This window comes from Zootoca vivipara, chromosome 8, assembly GCF_965207765.1.
Source record: "Zootoca vivipara chromosome 8, rZooViv2.hap1.1, whole genome shotgun sequence".
NCBI classification, from domain to species: Eukaryota; Metazoa; Chordata; class Lepidosauria; order Squamata; family Lacertidae; genus Zootoca; species Zootoca vivipara.
The window spans coordinates 9720031-9739789 of record NC_142591.1 but is presented as its reverse complement, the minus strand read 5'-3'; the positions used below and the strand labels follow the sequence as shown (position 1 = coordinate 9739789).

The window sequence follows — 19759 nt, the reverse complement described above, 5'->3', positions numbered from 1 at the left end:
GCCACAACCAATAGATTTTGCCAAATTACCTGTGGGGCTGTATTAAACTGGAACCCAGGCCGCAATTGGCTTGTGGGCCAGACTCTGGACATGACTGTCCTAATGGGAAATCATGTTGGCCAACCAACATGCTTAAGTCTCTTATTCATGCATGACGTGGTTAATACCATAGAGCAGGCATCCCTAAACTTCAGCCCTCCAGATGTTTTAGACTACAGTTCCCATCATCCTTGACCACTGGTCCTGTTAGCTAGGGATCATGGGAGTTGTAGGCCAAAACATATGGAGGGCCGCAGTTTGGGGATGCCTGCCATAGAGTATGCTGTCCTGACAGGATTAACGATCTACTTCTCCTCACCTTCGCATAGCTGTCAACTTCTGGATTGGAAAATAAGGGATCAGCAGCCTCACCCAGCGGTGCGGCACCGGAAATCGATTCTGTGCATGTCCAGACATGCGCAGAAGCGACTTCCGTTGCCAGCTTTGCCCATGTCTGGGGCACCGGAAATCGGTTCTGTGCATGTCCAGACATGCGCAGAAGCGACTTCCAGTGCCGGGCTGCCCATGTCCGCATGTCTGGGCATTGGAAATCGCTTCTGTGCATGTCGGCATGTTGGCAACTGAGCGAGCAGCCAGCTCCCGAGCAAGGCATTTTACCGGGCGGTGACTGGCTGATCGCTCGCGGGGGGGGGGGAGCGCCGAGTGGAGCCTCCCTGGCCAGCGTGGAGGGAGAGGAGCTGCTTCCTTCCTTTCAAATCTGGGAAAATTACGGGATATCTAACAATCCAGGATAGCAGAGGGAAACGGATTGGAATAAGGGAGTTTCCCACAAAAAACGGGAGGGTTGACAGCTATGCACCTTGGGAGGAACTACATAATCAAGTCTTTGTTCTCCAGTTTACTTGAGAAGCTCAGCATGTGAAGAGGTTGAGTTGGTTGCTAGTTCAACTTGCATGGCTCTCAGCATCCATTCTTGAGTTCCTATACCAATAATTTAGGACCTTTCACAGCTTTGTAACTAAGGTGAATATTACTGCCTGAGCAACCTTTTATGAAACACATGAACCTGACCTTTCAAGAGTGCGTAAGTCAACAATTTTTTAAACTTCCCAAACGTGTGCTCCCCACCCCTATGCTAGGGGAAGAGAGAAACTTTGGGAAAGATAATACAATTTAGAGTTCAGACTGAAAGGGTTAAATTATATCTTTACTGCTTCCAAGAGGTAAGAATTTTTCTGTTAACTTTAGTGCCTCATCTCAACTCTGTAATTTGTGTGGCTGTAGGTTGCTAGGTTGTTTTATCTGGATTCTTTGGTGTGATGTCACAGATCGAAGTTCCACCCATTGCTCAGAATTCCTCTGCTGCCCCCCCCCCCCCAACTACTTACTAGGTGAGTGAGGAGGTTCAGTTGCCTGGCTGCTGCTAATATTGAAGAAATTTGTGCTGAAAGGGGGGGGGAGAGGTTGTAAAGATGGCAACTGATGAACCTGAAGGCAGCGTTGAAGAGTGTAAAGACAAGAGGGCAAGGCCCAAGTGGGATAGTAAATTCCAGTACCTTTTAAGTTGTGCTGGATTTGTTGTGGGTCTTGGAAATGTGTGGCGTTTTCCATACTTGTGCCAAACCTATGGAGGAGGTAAGAGAAAATCCACCTTTTCATTGGAGATCAGTTATGTGATTGTTCAGACTTAAACTACGACAAGCTCCTCGTGTTCTAAAATAATATGTGTTTGGGGTCTTAAACTGTGTGCCGGACCCATCTAATCTCTGGATCCAGCAACTGTTAAAATTTAATCAATGCTTAAAATTTAATCAATGCCTCCCAGTGAGGTGTTAGCCTGGGTGGTGAACCATTAAGGGAGATTAAGGGGCTCTATGTGAGATGGCAAAAAAGCCAGAGGTATGAAGAGAGGTGGCCTAAAATGGTTCTGCAGAGGCAGCTGTAAAGGTACTTAAATGTCCCTACTCTCCACTTGATGGCTTCATTTGTGGCAGATGACAGTTAGAAGGAGGAGGAGACTATCACAGGTGCTGTAAAAGGGAGGGGGTCCTTTTTTTTTGGTTGGAGAACTGCATTACTAAATAAAACACTGTAATAAATAATGCCATTTACATCCTGCTCTTCCTCCTGATTGACATGAGCTATGAGCTAACTGTGTTTGGCTATTGTGTTTCTAGGGGTATTCCTGATTCCATACGTCATCGCGTTTTTGTTGGGAGCCATCCCTGTATTTTTCCTTGAATTAGCTATAGGGCAACGCTTGAAAAAAGGCAGCATTCAACTCTGGTGGCACATCTCTCCTTTCCTGGGAGGACTGGGTAGGTAACTGCCTTTACATGTGATTATACAATCTTCTAATCATTGCTTATTCCTGGAAATGCATGGGCTCCATGAAGCTGTAATAGCAAACCCAGTCGTGTAAACTCAAGTAGTTGTCTGGAAGCTAAACAGGGCCACTCAGGGGCAGCCTTTCCAATTTCACCACCTGAGTCAAAATGGAAATTGCCTCTCCAACCCCCTACCCCACTCAGTTTGTTTAATTCACAGAGCAATGCTTTTTTCCAGACTGCCAGAGTTCAGATAGTCATTGGATTTGATCTTCCAGTTGTGCAGATCAGACTCTTGCAATTGTCTTTGTTCATGCCAATTCTGCATGTGCTTGCATATTCCACAGGTTACACTTCTATGATAGTGTCCTTCCTAGTGAGTTCGTATTATAATATGCTTTTGGCCTTGGTGATGTGGTATTTTATAAACTCTTTCCGAAACCCGTTACCTTGGAGTTCCTGCCCAACAGATACCAGCAAACCAGGTGAGTTCCCAAGTCGCTTGCTGCTTTCTGTTATTAGTATCTGCTTTTGTATGTATTCTTCAACTACCGCATTGAATTGTTTGTCCAACTCTGCCGCAGTCAGCAATTGTCAGACCCAGGTTTGTCCCTGCCATGCCTCCTTTGGTCCTAGGGAATAGGATATGAACTGAGCTATAAACTTGTAAAAGTAATGCAGCAGAGGTAGAATAATAATAATCTTTTTATTTATACCCTGCCCATCTGGATGAAGCAGCAGTGAGTTCACGTTTAAGGCATAGCTTAGTTTAATAATGGTTTAAAGTGCTGTGTTGATGGGGCCAATAACTTAAAGCAAGTGTGAGGGAACTAGACGCCCTCCAGCTGTTACTGCACTACGGCTCCCACGATCCCTGGATATAGGCCATGCTTGCTAGGGCTGATGGGAGGTGTAGTTCAATGACAGCTGGAGGTCCAAAGGTTCCCCACTCCTGGCTTAAAGTTTACTAGTTATGCCAAGCAAGAGCTTCCTGTGCAGAGATAATTGATGCCTGAAGAAAGGCCTCATTCCTGCCCCTTCCCCTTCATGGAATTGCTTCTAGAGGATGAGGCACATATCCCAGGGCCGGCTTCGCCGCACGGAACCCATGCTGCGCCCTGCGAGGGCGGGGGCGCCAGAGCGATCTCCGCCCCTCAGCGCCAGGGCGGCTGATCTGCTCGAGACTGCCCTGACATATCCATTCACCTGAGGCTGTGTCTGGTTGCATCCCTAACCCAAATATGTGTAGGGCTAGAGAGTTTTGTTCCAGGCTTGGACTGAGAACTGAGGTGAAGCATCTCCTCTTGATGGCATTCTTTCGGGATGCCCTGTTTGTCAATCAAGAGGAGGCTATTCCCCAAACTAAACAATACCTCAGTCTAGAATGGAATGGAGTTTTTAAAATGCAGTCTCAATTGATGCAAAATCTTCTATGATTCTATCTGTTTTGATAATGCCTTCTGTGTTTGTTATTTCAGAACTTATTGAAGAATGTCACAAAAGCACACCTACCAATTATTTCTGGTATAGGTACACTTTAAACATAAGCACAGATATTGGAAATAGTGGCCCACATCAGTGGTGGCTGGTTTTATGTTTGGCAGCCTGCTGGTTAATTGTGTTCATTTGTACAGTACGAGGAATTGAATCGGCTGGAAAGGTGAGCAGGGATTATTACTGGACACCTGTATTTCACTGACTTGGTCCTTACTGAGGTGGTAAAGCCATATTTGGACTGCACCCCTTGAAACAGGAGGCAGCTCACATGAACGAATGTTCTACCATATTTTTTAAAAGGCAGCTGCCCATTGAAAACTAATACATCTGCGAGGTTAGAATCCACATGCAGAAGGGTTTTTCTTTTTTTTTGCATGTGTTTGATCATCTTATTACCTGCTTACAGTTAGAAATGGTACAGCCCAGACAGAGTATTATCTAATATTCTATTTTTAATTTTGCGGGGAGAGGGCCTGCCATTTTGTAGCTGAAATAGCAGCATCCTCGCAGAAGATACGTAAAGCAAATAAGAAGCAAAATTATGGATTAGTTAGCTATAAAGTACAACTATGAGGAACACAAGGGTTCGCACTAGACTGCAGGGCTAAAGCAACTTGGGAAGGAACAGCAGTTTAAATGGGCTGACTAGGACTGCGTCATGATGAATAGTCAGTTGAATAATATATTGCCTGTCTTATGGTGTATTTAGCTTTTGAGGTCCACTGTGTAAAACTGCTTCTTCTCCACTGTAGATAAACCATATTTTAAGAAGTTCAGATCCTGACACAAAAAGCTGTTGAGCTTTTTTTCTGATTGGGCAGCCATACGCCCGATTTCTGAAAAAGCAGCCCAGACGAATCCCAGGAAATTCTGGGTGTATGGCAGCCCTAGATGCCTCTAATAAAACAGACTGTAGTTCCTTAAGTTGTCACAAGGTGTTTTCTATCTTTTTTTTTCTGCAACAGACTAAAGGCTGGTTAACACATGTATGCTTGCCTCTTTAATCAATCAATCAACCAATCAATCAACCAATTAGTTCCCTACTTTTCATCCAAAGAGTGCACGCTACTCTCTTTTTCCTCTTGTACACCATTTTTTTCTGCTCACAATCTTTCAGTCGGTTGGACTGGAGAACTGTCTCAAGGTCACCAGTGAGCTTCATGGCCATAGGCACCAACTTGGAGAAAATGTTGGGAGGGCCCCCCCACTTCCCCCACAGTATCTGTTACATGGTGTTGCCTTCACCTGTTCCTGACACTCACTTTTTTCTTCTCTGCTTTGCTCTTCCTCTTAGGCAATATATTTCACAGCTACATTTCCTTACCTAATTCTAACATTATTCCTTATTTATGGACTGACTCTCCCAGGAGCCATTCACGGATTACTCTACTTCATGACTCCTAATGCAAGTATTTATTCAATTGATCCTTGGTGTTCCAGATGATGTACGGAAAGTCTAACTTGGTCTTTTAGAAGAAAGACCACACTTGTTGGTCTGAGGTAGTGTGCATGCACACGAAAGCTCATACCAAGGGCAAATTTAGTTGGTCTCTAGGGTGCTACTGGAAGGAATTTTTTTATTTTGTTTGGTCTTTTAGAGGTGGCTTTGAACTTTAAACTTTCCTCCATGCTGCTTCTTTGCTTACCACTTAATACTAGCTGGGATCCACACACAATTCTGGTAATTGTACTTTGTTAACTCCCCCTGGAATCTATGAAAAACAGAAATTTGTGTAAAAAGTGCCCATTTCTAGAACTCACGAATATAGGCAACCCTGGGTCAAATCTTATTTCTAGGCAGCCAGGGCAGAACTACACTTCATTGTGCAAGCATGGGGTGTCCCAGTTCTGTATTTGACATGTAATGCTGGGGCAAATGCAGAGAGGAAGAGATGCATTTGCAGAGGAAGCCAGTGGCAGGTACTCAATCCTCCTTATGCCCACCAGTTATTCCCTACAAATGCTCCCCTTGGCTGCTTTTTGTTTCTCTGTCTGGCAGGGTCCAAGACTGGAAGACGCCCAAGTGAAGGTAAAAGCACCCTAGTGAGCATTTGTAAGGGAGTATCACCAACCATGGAAAGAGTTAAGCGCTCTCTCCTACACACTGATTCTCCCCCTCCCAACAAGCCCCCAGCAGGCAGTTTGTTAAACACTTGTTTGCCAGTACAGTCATGCCTCATGTTACATCCGCTTCAGGATGCGTGTTTTCCGGATACGGACGCGCCGAACCCAGAAGCCCTGGAATGGGTTACTTCTGGGTTCGGTGCTTCCGTGACCTGTGCGCATGTGCAGAAGCGCTAAATCACGCTTTGGGCATGCGCAGAAGCGAAGGATTATGTCACGCGGCGCTCAGGATGCGACCTTTTCAGGTTGTGAACGGGCTTCCGGAATGGATCCCGTTTGCAACCGGAGGCACCACTGTATAGTGCATTCTACTGTTCTGAATTTGTTGAATTCAGAATGACCGCTCCCCACATTAAATGGGGGGGGCGACTTTGCGTGGTCACGTGCAGCCCCCTGGATCCCAGAGCGGCTACCTGGTAGTTTGGACTGGCTGCATCCTCCCCAGGCTGAATACCTGGGGTCTCCGCCTACCCCAGCCAAGTGTCCAATCCTGCCTGGGGAGGCGTTGCCAGGGGAATGGCCAGGTAAGGGGAGGAACCATACAGCCCACACAACAGAAGGTGAATCTTACCTGGGGAAACAGCAGTTGGCTCCAGAGCTTCTCCCACCATCCACACCCTCATTTAAGTCTTAACCTCTTTTCCACAGGTACGCGAGCGCTGCTACGCCAGGGCTGCTGTTGAAGTGCCGGAAAGGAATTTTCCTGCATTGGCAGGTTTCACCTTTGCGTGGACAGGCAGAGTCCCCCAAACCCCCAACCCTTCAACAGCGATCTTGACATAGCAGCGCCTGTGTACCTGTGGAAAAAAGGGTTAACCTGCAAAAGAAACTTGAATGAGGGTGTGGAGGGTGGGAGAAGCTCTGGAACCAACTGGTGCTTGGAGGTAAGATTCAAATTCTATTGTGTGAGCTGGAAAGTCCTCCCCTTACCTGGCCATCCCCTGGCAACACCTCCCCAGGCAGGATTGGACGCCAGGCTGGGGTAGGCGGAGACCCCTGGCATCCTACCTGGGAAGGCGGTTCCAGCCCCAAACTACCAGGGAGTTGCCTTATGGGATAGGGGCTGCGTGTGACCACGCGAAGGTTGCCCCTCATTTGATGTGTGGAGCGGTGGTTTTGGTGGTTTCAGGCCTTGGGCGGAATCCTTTAGTCTATCTTCCTAAATTGGAGGGGGGGCGTGAAGCGCTGTCCCACGTCCCCTTTGCGGCGGTGATACCAGGGTTCCCCGTTAAAGGGGTCTTGAAGGGAGGGTGTTATGTACTGAGCTGAATCCTAGAACAATAGGATTCAGAAACAGCGGGAGCTACCCAATCCAACTCCAGGTGGAAGTGACCTCCCGCTGTTTCTGAATCCTATTGTTCTAGGATTCAGCTCAGTACATAACAGAGGCATTGACCATAAGCCGAGAGGTTGTCATTGCTCTCCCTTCCAACAGCGGTGAATGGGGGGCGGGCTCTCTGCTTGAACATATGTTCTCCAGAGCCAGCCCAATCCCCACACATTCTGGATAACCCTGAAGTCTCCCAGATCCCCGGCTGGGGACTGGGAAGGATAAACGCCCAATGCCTGAGCCAAGGTCTCCCTACACCTGAAACGTAATAAAGTTGTGGCCAATTTTAATCCCATAGCAAGTTGTCTTGAGTCGTTTTTCCGCTCAGGGGCTTGCCTAGGGTTTGGGGGACGCCACCTGTCCATGCAAAACACACTAGTTTTCCACTGCTTGCCAGGAAGGCCTTTATCAGTGAAATACACACAGGAATTAAGAGACTAATAATGTGTTTAGCCCTGATATCTCCCTTTCTCTCTCACAGCTCAAGCAGATCAACAATCCACGTGCCTGGCTTGATGCAGCCACCCAGATTTTTTCCTCTCTTTCTTTAGGATATGGGGGACACATAGCATATTCAAGCTACAACCCTTCAGGGTAGGTTTTGTAGCTTTTGCTCACAATGTGGAGAGGAGTTGTTTGACGCAGTAAAATCGTCTTCTATGAGATAGCGCCTCAATGATCTCTGGAGACAAGACTCAATTCTCATTCAGCCCACACTGGAGCCCAGGAAAAGCGGCTGGCTCTGTTTGCTTCATGTTTCCCTGTGTGAGAGTCCCAAAGATGCTCTCTATTGTTCTTTCTGCAATGCCAGTGTTGGGCAAACGCCCCAGTACACAGGCTGTCGCACACAAACAAACAAACAAAGTGGGAAAACTTCAGCTAAGTTTGAGATGCAATACTTTATTATTAATGAGTCCCACTGAAGTCAGCTGCAGAGCCCTGACTTGAGACTTTTTATTTTTGACTGAGGCGGCTGCATGTTCTCAATACAGTGGTACCTCTAGTTATGAACTTAATTCATTCTGGAGGTCCGTTCTTAACCTGAAACCATTCTTAACCTGAGGTACCAGTTTAGCTAATGGGGCCTCCCACTGCAGCCGGCAGGCGATTTCTCTTCTCATCCTGAGGTAAAGTTCTTAACCCGAGGTACTACTTCCAGAGTCTGTAACCTGAAGTGTTTGTAACCCGAGGTACCACTGTATAGCTTCACTCCATAAAGTTCCTGTGAGAATAAAACAGCATAACTTGCTTGTATGCTACCTTGGAATCCATTGGAAAAAGGTGAGGTCTAAATGTGATAAATGTATAATATTCGGGGCCTCTCCATTCCCAGAATGATGAAAAATTTCAGGGATTCCAATGCGTGCACCAGGGCTGGTTTCTGTTGAATGAGATCTCAAGAGTCTTACTGACATTTCTGTGGCAAAAGGCTTTATTTACACAAATATACAGCATCAAAGCTCAGACGGATCCTCCTGCCCCAGTAGATTTCGAGAACCCCCAGTGCCATTTCATTGGATTTTCACAGAGTTTTAGTCAGGCCTTGTCTTTTTCAGGCCTTGTCTCTGTTCTAGGGCTGCCTGCTTATTTTCTCTTTCTCACACACAAAAATTGAGGACAATTTTTATTGTAATTATTGGTAGGTTTTAGACAGAATTTTTTTCCACATGTTTATAGTTTTCATTCTATCAATGTTTAATAGTATTTCAATGATTTTTCCCCCTCTAGTGGTTCATGTTTTTACATTGAAAGCTGCTTTGAGTCCCGTCAGGGAAAAAGATGGGGTATAAACAAATGAATAACAACGACAAAACAACACATTCTAGCTGTTTCGTTTCTGTGGCAATATGCCATATGTGTTTGGCCATTTCTTTAGGCCCATCCTGCAGTCAAAGAGAATCTGCCAGGCTAAGCTTTTCTAATCAGTTTAAAGTCTTCTGCAGAAACCAGCATTCACAGCATTGGAAGAGGGACCCTAGGACTAATTTTGCCTCCCACCCCCTTCTCCAATTTCATTGTAAAATTATTGTTCATTGCTTCTTGCATTCCAACTTGTCAGCCTAAAAGAGAAATATGGATTTGAAGCCTCCGGGAAATGGCATTGTTTGAGGGCATACACAAGCTTAAACTGAGAGTATGTCCTGTAAATGACAATCTCCATCCATTTATTATTATTATACCCTGGATGGGGGTTGGAGAGTGTGCACAAAAGAAGTTAAGTTGCTCAAAAGCTCTGTTGGCACAGAGTGGGCCCCTCTTTGAGTGAAAGGCAGCAGAACAAGGGGAGTTAGTGGGCTACATTAGGTGAGAGATGGGGCAGGAACTGTTGCAAAGACCATTTGGTTGTTTAGACGGTATTCTCTCTTCTTATTCAGGTATTTAGTTAAATTGGAAATGCTACCTGCTGTCCTTATTGTGGTTTAAGCTTTACTTGCCTTGTGATACAGATGGTTTAAATTTATTGTAATTTACTGGAGCTGATTTTAGGCTGACCAGCTGCAATTTTCATATATTGTTAGCCTCCCATCCCAGAAAATATCTGTCTATTCTATTGCTTTGTTTTACTGTTCTGGGATTGAAAATATTCAGTGAAGAGTAGAGTACAAGTACTTCAAATGTATAATATTAGAAGTTATAGAATCGGTGCTGTCCTTTGTAACATTTAATGGGGTTGTTATGTACTTGTTTTTCCTAGAAATGACTGTGAACTGGATGCTGTCATGATAGCAGCAATAAACTCTCTGACGTCTTTGTTTGCGTCAGTCCCAATTTTTTCAATTCTGGGGTTCAAAGCAACAATGGCCTATGAAGACTGTTTGTCAAGGTGAGCCGTTGAAGTTTCATAGTTAGGAACCAATTTAAGGTGTTGATCCAAGCCCTCTGTTCACGATTTTTGTTTTTCATTGTCTAGAATTTTGTGTCATTTCTCTCCCCCCCCTTTAAACTACTTTAGGGAACCCCAGAGGGCAGAATTAAAATAAGATTATAGCATAGTATATAATTCTGCATGCTCCATGTGCCTATTCATTAATTCAGGTATACAGGCAACTCCCTTTTTGTGTGGGGGTTGTGTTCCAGGTCCCTACGCACGTCAGTGGTTGGTCATAAACCCATACTGCCCCTGGCCTGCCCTATTCGAAGCAAATTGCTGTTGGCAATGCAAATAATTTGTATCATTCCTGATTTTACTGACAGAAATGTCAAATACATCACCAAGGTATCCAGGAATGACAACATCACTGTAGACAGTGGCGCATTTTGGCTCAGTTACTTGAATGGAACAGATATCAATAAACTTGCATCTCTCAAGCTGGCAAATTGTGATCTCCAGTATTTCCTTGATCAGGTATCGTACTCGCATTACAAAATGCTCCAGTTGTAAAAGTACAGTATGCACTGATTTTGTAGTCGCCAAAACAATGCCACTTGCTGGGGCTATTGCCACAGACAGGGCATTAATTCTTGATGGCATTCATATGCTGTTTTTCTGCCAAGCCACCTATTTACAGGAAATGGTACAAACTAGTCTCAGACTTCAGCACCTTATGCACGATCTCTGTGAGCTGGGTTTTCTGGCTGTTGCCTTCCGTCATGGCATGCAGGTTTTAAGCGGGTGCATGGAAGGCAAGGGCAGGGCTGCTTCTGTTGATAGGACCTGATGGCTATATGTTCCCTGGCTTGGGCATTATGGTGTCTCCATTACCATGGGCTTTTGCTGAATAGGATCTGAATGGTTAGGGCTCATCCAGAGCTTTTGCGGTTTTCGCCATGACAGGTAGTGCATTTAATAGGGACCAGTAGGGTGGCACAAGTGCGGCTAGGTTGCCCCACCAGCTTCCCAACAGTGCACATTGTCATTGTTTATGGGGGAGGACAAGACAGTGGGGAGCTTGGCGAGGGTGGCTGCTGCGGCAGAGCCAGCCCGCTGCTCCTGTTGCAGCACTTGCACCATGCCAGCCTCCCTGCTGCCTTGCTCCTCTCCTTCACAGCGGCCTGTGGTATTTTGGGTGCCAGGCAAGCAATGCAACCTCACCTGAGAGGAAGTGATGACAGACAACACTGACATGGCTTCCTTCTCTGGAACGGGTCTGGTCACATTCTATGAAGGCTTCTGCAGGTTCCACTGCATTTTTCTGTAGAGTTTCTCTGCTGGACCTCTGCCATGCTGCAAGGTGGTCACAGACCTGGTTCTTCAGCTACCGTTGATGTGATGGCCCAGGCAGGAAATTTTTTCAGAAGTGCTGTGTATAGCTCTTTGGCTTCATACAAGCTGCTCTGTCTCTGGTAAACTAGCTTGTCACTCTACCCATAAGTATGAGTGCACAGAGACCACAGGTTGCCTGGTTATCTCTGAAGAAACACAATCTACCTCTGCCCCACTATGCTTGCACATAGAAGAAGGGGCTCAGGGTACCCACCAAAACTCTTGTCCAGCTTGTGAAGTTCTCCCTTAAAGTTCTGCAGAGAGACACAGAAACCATACCTGTGTCTGTACGTGTGAGCACTAAAAGAAACACAGAAAGCAACCTGTGAGCTTAGGTGGCTGCTTTTATTATTATTACCTTTCCTTCACCCTTAGCTCCCAGGGCAAGTGACAATGATTTAAAATGCAACACTAAAAACAGATGACAGCAACTTAATGCCACTAATATATTTTGACTCCTAACAATGCACATCTCAGGTGTCGGAGGTCAAGGTCAAGAGGGTTTGTTGTTTTCCCCACCCACCCCAATAAGAACTTGTCATCGGTAATGACTGTATCTTATTCCAGATGATGGCTAAATGTTGAGTAATACAATGTTTTGCCTTTGCATTAGAATAAATGACACTCAGCAATAAATCTGACGGATTTTACCATTATTTGTGAATTTTGCAGAGTGTTTCTGGACCTGGCTTGGCCTTTATTCTGTTCACTGAAATCGCCGTTAAGATGCCTGGATCGAACACTTGGGCGATTCTGTTTTTTCTCATGCTGTTCAGTATTGGTATATCTTCCATGTTTGGATTTGTTCAAAGTATCTTGACGCCTCTCACAGAAACTCCCATTGTGTCTAGATACATACGCAAGGAGGCTGTATGCGGTAAGACATCTTCAAATACTTTTCTTGTTAATAACCATGCTCAAGATTAATATGGTGCTTTACTTGATTCAAAGCGTTTCTCATACATTACTTCAGCATTCGTAAACAACAGCGGTTTAGCATTACAGTATCTCTGTATTGCAGAAGGGGGCTGAGATTCGTGGGCGAGACAGTACCATATTTCAGTGGGGGAACATCCTAGCTCATTGCTCATTCTCTTAGCTGAAACTGTTGTTTCAACCCAGGAAGGTTCAACTGGCACCTTTGTTATACACCTTTAGGTGCCAGGCAAAAAAAGTTCCTCTTCAACCAGGCCTTGTGCTTATTCTATGGCCTTTTAAATGTGTTTGTGGGAGTGGGGGTTATTGTTTAGTTTTTGTTCCATTTATTTTGTGCTTTTATCCTGTATTTTTATCTTGTGAAACCACCCTGATATCTCTGAAGGGTGGTATATAAATTAACAAATAGTGATAGCAACAATAACAATAATCTGTTGAGGCGAAACTATATAGCTTTAATGATACCAGATTGCACCGTTAAGAAGGATAGGCAAGAACGGAACATCTATAAACACACATCTAAACACCACTGGTTAGGTTTTCTTTTATTTCCTTTGTGCTGAGTTACAAATGAATGTTGTTGTCTGTAGGTTTAATATGCCTTACTGCCTTTCTGCTGGGCCTGGTTTTTACTCTGAGATCAGGAAGCTACTGGCTTGAGATGTTTGACAGCTTTGCGGGGACCTTGCCTTTGCTCATCATTGGTTTCTTTGAAGTGATCGGTGTTGTATTTATTTATGGAATGAAAAGGTAATGTTTCTTTGCCTATGTATCTGGAAAAGCCCTTAGGTGCTGGTTGCTGTATTGTAACAACATCAGCATTAATCCTTATTAACAATGTTAGCATTCAAATAATATTTCAATGTTTTTCCTCTACAATGTCTCAGACAACTCTGTAAAGTAGGCCCACCTAGAGAATTCACTGCAGAAATAATATTTGAACTGAGGACTTCCTCATTAACAGCTCAGCTCTTGGGAGACTCGATTCCCAGCTGCTAATTGCTTTCTGAGCCATGTCTGTGTTTTTTGCTGAATTTGTGAGTTCTTTACTACTGAAAGCACTTTAACTAAGCATTTCTATTAAGAAATGAACACACTATGGAGAAGCTAGGCGGTTCAACAGAACTACCGATTCAGCATAACCCAGTGAAACATAACTGCAGATTTGTTTAGACAGATTCTGCAATGCCTGAAAATTCTCAGCAAAATTTATTATTATTATTATTATTATTATTATTATTATTATTTATTTATTTATACCCCGCCCATCTGGCTGGGTTTCCCCCACCACTCTGGGCTTCCAACAATACCAAAATACATTAAAATATCACAGATTAAATATTTCCCTAAACAGGGCTGCCTGTAGCCTAATCCACCTACATCTTGTAATGCTAATCAGGATTTTATAGTGATGGAGTGCCTTGTCCCTCCCATCCCCAGGCCTGCTATCCCATTTACTTGGTAACCAGCTGTAATTTTCTTCTAGACTCACTCTTCCCTCATATGGTAGTTTTCTATGTGGTGGTGGCGGCCAGCAGTTATGTTTAACATGATGGGCATAGTCACCAACAGCCATTGCTATTTGAAGTGGTATGGCCCAGGACCCAGGTTTACCAGCACCCCTCATCAGTGGGATCATGAGAACCAGTCCCATTGATAAGCTGGTGAGGTGTGACACTTCCCTCCTTTATCCTGCGGAAAAAAACACTCTAAGCAACAAACCTTTATTGAGTCTATTTATTTAGAAAAGCATTTCTGTACAGCCAAATAAAACGCTGAGGTGATTAACATAAAATACAAATTACAAGCAGTACAAATAATTATGGAAGTGGCTGGCTAATCAAAACCTTAAAGAGCAATGAAGGCCTGATGGCATAAAAAGATCTTTAAGAGAAGCAGGAAAGTCAAAAGTGAGGTTGTCTGCCTGATCTCTTACTGGCCTAGGTGCAGCAAGAAATACATCATTATTGTCTTCGTAGTATGAAATATATTTCATTGTATTCAGTGGGACTAGGGTCCCAGCTAAGTGGCGCTGTGGTCTAAACCACTGGGCCTCTTGGGCTTGCCAATCAGTAGGTCAGTGGTTTAAATCTTTGTGATGGGGTGAGTGCCTGTTGCTCTGTCTCAGCTCCTGTCAACCTGACAGTTCGAAAGCATGCCAGTGCAGGAGGGTAAACGGTGCGTCCTGGTTTCTGTCATGGTGTTCTGCTGTGAAGCAGTTTAGTCCTGCTGGCCACATGACCTGGAAATCTGTCTGTGGACAAACGCCAGCTCCCTCAGCCTGAAAACAAGATGAGCACCGCAACCCCCTAGTTCACCCCCTAGGCACTTAACCGCCCAGGGGTCCTTTACCGTTTTGCCCAGGTAAGGTTTGCAGCCTTATGCATAATTTGACGCTTTAAATACCACAATATGCAATAGGATAAAGGTTTCCTATCTGTTGTGTTTAATTTATTTTTCCTTGATTTCACAATCCCTCTGGTTTAAAAGATGAAGAACTCTAGGCAGGGGGAGCAGAGGCTTCAAAGTTTCTCACCAGCAGTTAACACCTGGAAAGGAGACAGAACAGGCTAGCTGGTCAGTCTTCCCCACTATGGAGACATGTAATTCATTTCTATTTGAGTCTCAGAAATCATTTCTAAATTAGCATATAAACGTTTTACGCCAGCCTGAATCCTCTTTTGTTTGCATTTCCCTCTTTTGAGTGATGCTTATGTAGCTGCTCCACTTGTTCCTGCATTCATCAAGTGATGAACATGCATGCGGTCAGAGGAGAAACAGAAGTTTAACTGGCTTCATTTTTAATAAGGTTACATGCAAGTGAATTCTCCACAGATCCCTCACTAAATATATCCATTTCGTTGACAGATTCAGTGCAGATGTGGAAGAGATGACAGGAAGACCACTAAACTGTTATTGGAAGGCAACGTGGCAATTTTTCTCCCCAGGGATAATGTTCGTGATTTTTGTGTCCTATGTACTTCTTGAGGAAACTTCAAGCTACAATACATGGAACCCAAATTATGTAAGTTACCTTTATACAAGTAATTACTAGTCTGTCCCTAATTTGCATGCATGGGGGAGGGGGAGATTGAGCTCTCATTCCAATCTTGTAGCTGTGTGCTCCTGGACTGATGATGATGATAATAATAATTTATTATTACGGCCGGAGACCAGCTTGTGAAACACAAATGGGAATACAATCCCAAGCAAAACAAACATTTAAAACAATATACAGTGGTGCCTCGCTAGACGAATTTAATTCGTTCCAACGGTCAATTTGTCCAACGAAAAATTCGTCTTGCGAGGCACTGTTTCCCATAGGAACGCATTAACAGTTAATTAATGTGTTCCTATGGGCTCCAGGGGACTGGCGGCGCTTGCTCGCTTGGCTCCCTGGAAGGCAGGAAGACAGGCGGCAACAGCCCTACAGCTCTCCTTGCTGTCGGTGGCAGGAGGAGAGGAATGAAGGAGGAGAAAGCAGCCCTTTCTCCCCGTTCGTTCCTCTCCCCCCTACCGCCCGACAGAAAGCACAGATCCCGGGGTTGCCGGATCTGTCGGGCGGGGGGAGGCACAAGCAGAGGACCGGTCCGATGCTCCGCTTGTGCCTCCCCATGCCCGACAGAGCCAAATGCCGGATCTGTCAGGCGGTGGGAGGGACAAGCGGGACGATCCCCTGCTGTGTCGGGCGGGATGGGGGGGGGAAGCGCAGGATCTTTTGTGCGTTTCCCCCACATCCCGCCTATCACACAGCGGGGATCGTAGGGGGCTTGAGAAGCCCGCTACGATCCCCCGCTGTGTCGGACGGGAAACGCAGAAAAGATCCTGCGCTTCCCCCTCCCCCCCGCCCTGGGGGGAACGCAAACGGCGAAAAGCCCCCGCTGCTGACTGGCTTGGCGGTGGTGGGAAGAAGGGGAGGAATTCCTCCCCTTCTTCCTGCCCCCGCCAAGCCAAAGCCGGCTTCCCTCGGCAGCAGCCGCCGCTTTGTGCTGGGCAGCGGGAGAAGCAGTTCCTCTGCTTCTCCCGCTGCCGCCTGGCACAAAGCCGGTTTCGCTTCCCTCGGCAGCCACCACCTGGCTTCAGACGGCGGCTGCCGACGGAAGCAGCTGTGTGCCAGGCTGCTGCGGGAGAAGCAGAGGAACCGCTTCTCCCGCCACTGCCCAGCACAAAGCCGACATCGGACGGGGCTTCAGAAAGGCGCAGCGCTTCTCCGAAGCCCCGTCCTATGCTCCCGGGTGCCCATGGCGTGGCGGTGGGGGGGAGAAGTGGGGGATCCGTTCCTCCACTTCTCCCCCCCTTCTTCCCGCGCTACAGCCCTTTGTGTTCCGCTGGTCTCTGCCGGTTGCCCCTCACCGGCAGAGACCAGCGGAACACAAAGGGGAACCAGCTGCAGCGCAGGAAGAAGGCAAAGGAAGATCAGCTGAGAGCTTGCTACAGCTGGTTCCCCTTTTGCTAGACGAATGCCCCTTTCGGTAGGTTTTGCAATCGGAGGTTTTTATGGCCACGCTTCGCAAGATGAAGCGGGAGCCATAAAAAACCTCACCGTCTTGCGAGGCAACCTCCGATCGCAAAACCTATTCGTATTGCGGAAAATTCGTCTTACAGGGCATTCGTCTAGCGAGGGACCACTTTACAACAATGGATTTAAAGTTTTTAAATGTGATAGGCGTATAAACACATAAAAACTTTAGGATAATTGATAAAGTCGCTTTGCTTAAGCAAAGAATTCCTCTCTAATGGTTTGGCTTTACCTGCAACCTCTTCCATTGTCTCCCAAGACAATGGATGCCAACAATGGAATTCAAGGTCGCGTCCATGTGGTTCCTAGCTAGTCAACCATGCAGACACTGAGCAGTCCCAGACACAACACACAGAGGATTGCCACTAGCACAATGGGACTTTATTCCCCTCTCCTTCTCCCATGGCACCCCAAAATTTGCTCGGGGTTCACAAGGGGAGAAGAGGAGGAGAACATCCCATCATGTAAGGAGACATCCTTGTGCTGATAAAGCCATAGTCTTAGCCCTACACTGCATGCAACTCAGGAGTCTTCCCTTTCCCTTTTGGAACATTGCCAACCTTTGCTTAGCTCTCACTTTGAAGGATTATCCAGCTGTAATTCCTGTCCTCACTTACCTGGGAGCAATCCCCATTTAACCGGATGGGATTTACTTCTGAGTAAACCCACAGAAGATTGTGCTGTTTAGTGTGGCTTTCATGCAATACATTCGTTTCTCCCAAAGGTACATTTTCCTGCAAAAGAGCCCAAAAAGTACCCTATCTGGGCTGCTGTCATCTCTGTGATGCTGGAAACTGGACCATGTTTGATGATCCCTTTCGGAGCCATTTACCAACTTTGGAGAATCGTACTGAAAAAGAAACAGATACACAAAATACATCCAGACACCAGCACTGGTAGCACCTGATCTTAACTTTTGTTTCGGCGATCTGGTCACCCTTGTTTTCCCCATCCTATCCTGACCATTAACCCCCCCCCACATGTATCCTCAAATTTAAGGTATTCAATCAGTATGGATGTAAGGATTTCTATGTAAAACCATTTTCTAAATAAATGCATCTTTATATATAGCACTCAGGAATGTTCGTAATACATAACACATAATTATCTTGTAAGTCTTACTATGCCGACCATATGAGGTAGGTCCACATTTTTATCCTTATATTGCAGGTGTGGGGGCTGAGACTGAAAGAAAGTGCTTTGCCTAAGGCCATTGGGTACATGAGACTTAGAAAGGGGAAAACTGCTAGGGGCTGATTACAAAATGATGACATTAGGTGGACACCCTCCAAAACATAAGTGGACAGAACATAGTAATTCCGCAGTAAGGATCTTTTCAGGCACCACTCTTACGACTGACTGTTTATGATTTCCCCTACAGCCAATAGAACATCCCATTTATTTTTAGAAACAAACTAATTTAGAGAGAATCAGTACTTTATTTATATCTAACCACCTGAACTCTATTTAGGTTTACCAAGTACGATACAACAACTGTTCTTGCTGAAAGGCCATGTGCAATACAGTAAAATCTCAAACATGCAAATAATTCAAGGATTACTCAGCAAGGGTTAAGGAAAACCACATGGTTCTGACAGCCACAATTATAAAATAATGTGCCGCTGAGGTTTTAAAACAGAAGTCACAGAACTCACAGAAGTGAGTTATGCAAACAAGGCCTGCAAGACAGAGCTGTTCCGCCTGGCCTTTGGGTTAGACTCAGCCTGACCCCTGTGTTTTCCTCCCTCATGGCTTGGATTTATGGCCTACTTGAAATGAGGCTGCATTTTAAATTTTAATACTGTATTTTAATCTGTATTTTAATTAATTGTTTTTATGTTTCATTGTAATTCTGTTGGTGTCAGCCGCCCTGAGCCCGGTTTTTGACTGGGGAGGGCGGGGTATAAATAAAATTTTATTATTATTATTATTATTATTATTATTATTATTATTATTATTATATCCCATCACTTACTTTGCTGAGAGAACATTTTGAAAATGTCGCTTTGAGCTCATGTATTCATGGCATTAAGCATACTTTCAGGCACCAAATTACATTTTTCCTGCTTTGAGATACAGGAGGTTGATTTAGCTATTTATTTCTTTTTCTTTTTTAAAGGAGAAATACATCAGTTTACCTACCATAGGACTGCATCTATCAATCCAGAATGGCTTTGAAATCTTCATACAGTGATGGTTCTGTCACTTCCTTCAGGAGCTGTACAGAAGCTTCTGGAATTTGCCGGAGCAACTGTATTTCACCTGAAAAGATGAATGCTAAAATCAACCAATCGCTTGATAGACAAATGATAGGCAAATCATTCCGAACAGGGTTATTGGGTGGTCTGTCTTTTAAAATGAGGGTGGCCATTTTTTCCAATGCAATGCCTCTGGGCCGCATGGCACATTGGCACACTCGATCCCTGCACTCCCAAGAACATTTGCACCATCATTTTGAAACTGCACGTGATGGGGAGCAGGCTTCCTAGCTGCTTGAAGCACCTCCCCTCCTGTGGTTCCCAGTATTTGGAAGCCACGCTGCTTCCCACGGTGGAGGGAGAGCAATAGTCATAACGGCTAGGACCCATTCCCCTCCCCCCCCCATGAATTTGTCTGATCCTCTTTTAAAGCCAACCAAGTTGGAGACCATCACCGCCCCCTGGGGGAGAAAGTTTCGTTGTTTGACCATAAACTTGCCCATCTCTAAAGGAATTATATGGCTATTTAAAAATAGTTCAATGCCCTCGAGAATCTCAAATACGTATATCAGATTAGCTTTTATTGCAAGAACTATGCCAGTGACTATACAGATATGATGCCCC

General features: G+C 45.3%; 2 protein-coding genes across 9 annotated transcripts in view; one reads left to right on the top strand and one right to left on the bottom strand.

Annotated features, from left to right (window-relative positions):
• Nucleotides 1-19759, bottom strand: part of TERT (telomerase reverse transcriptase) — a 71677-nt gene that overhangs the window by 22385 nt on the left and 29533 nt on the right. Inside the window, exons 16-18 of one of the 7 annotated variants that reach the window (XR_015951626.1) lie at nucleotides 19076-19199; nucleotides 17555-17787; nucleotides 14142-14967 (exon numbers count right to left, since the gene is read on the bottom strand). Coding sequence is in view for 2 of the 7 variants with exons in the window: in XM_088676196.1 (XP_088532322.1) it covers nucleotides 19096-19199 (104 nt within the window). In the remaining 5 variants the exon portion in view is untranslated. Of the gene's footprint in view, nucleotides 1-14141; nucleotides 14968-17335; nucleotides 17788-19075; nucleotides 19200-19759 lie in introns of those variants that run through there. The other 6 variants (XR_015951629.1, XR_015951625.1, XR_015951627.1 and 3 more) reach the window with 6 other exon arrangements.
• LOC118090407 (sodium-dependent neutral amino acid transporter B(0)AT3-like) lies at nucleotides 1458-19104 on the top strand. Of its 2 annotated transcripts, XM_035126100.3 has the most exons (12): nucleotides 1458-1635; nucleotides 2178-2318; nucleotides 2675-2812; nucleotides 3806-3987; nucleotides 5119-5229; nucleotides 7760-7872; nucleotides 9974-10102; nucleotides 10474-10624; nucleotides 12155-12359; nucleotides 13009-13168; nucleotides 15287-15443; nucleotides 17662-19104. In XM_035126100.3, exons 1-12 carry the CDS (start codon nucleotides 1473-1475, stop codon nucleotides 17842-17844), a joined length of 1833 nt encoding a protein of 610 aa, XP_034981991.2. In that variant the 5' UTR covers nucleotides 1458-1472; the 3' UTR covers nucleotides 17845-19104. The 2 variants fall into 2 exon arrangements, with proteins under 2 accessions (XP_034981991.2, XP_088532328.1); XM_088676202.1 differs by lacking the exon at nucleotides 5119-5229.

Bases quoted from the DNA above. Each gene is read 5' to 3' on its own strand.
- LOC118090407 (XM_035126100.3), top strand. From the start codon at position 1,473: ATGGCAACTGATGAACCTGAAGGCAGCGTTGAAGAGTGTAAAGACAAG. The intron at 2,813-3,805 runs GTGAGTTCCCAA...TTGTTATTTCAG, and splicing joins AACAGATACCAGCAAACCAG to AACTTATTGAAGAATGTCAC. The intron at 5,230-7,759 runs GCAAGTATTTAT...TCTCTCTCACAG, and splicing joins TCTACTTCATGACTCCTAAT to CTCAAGCAGATCAACAATCC.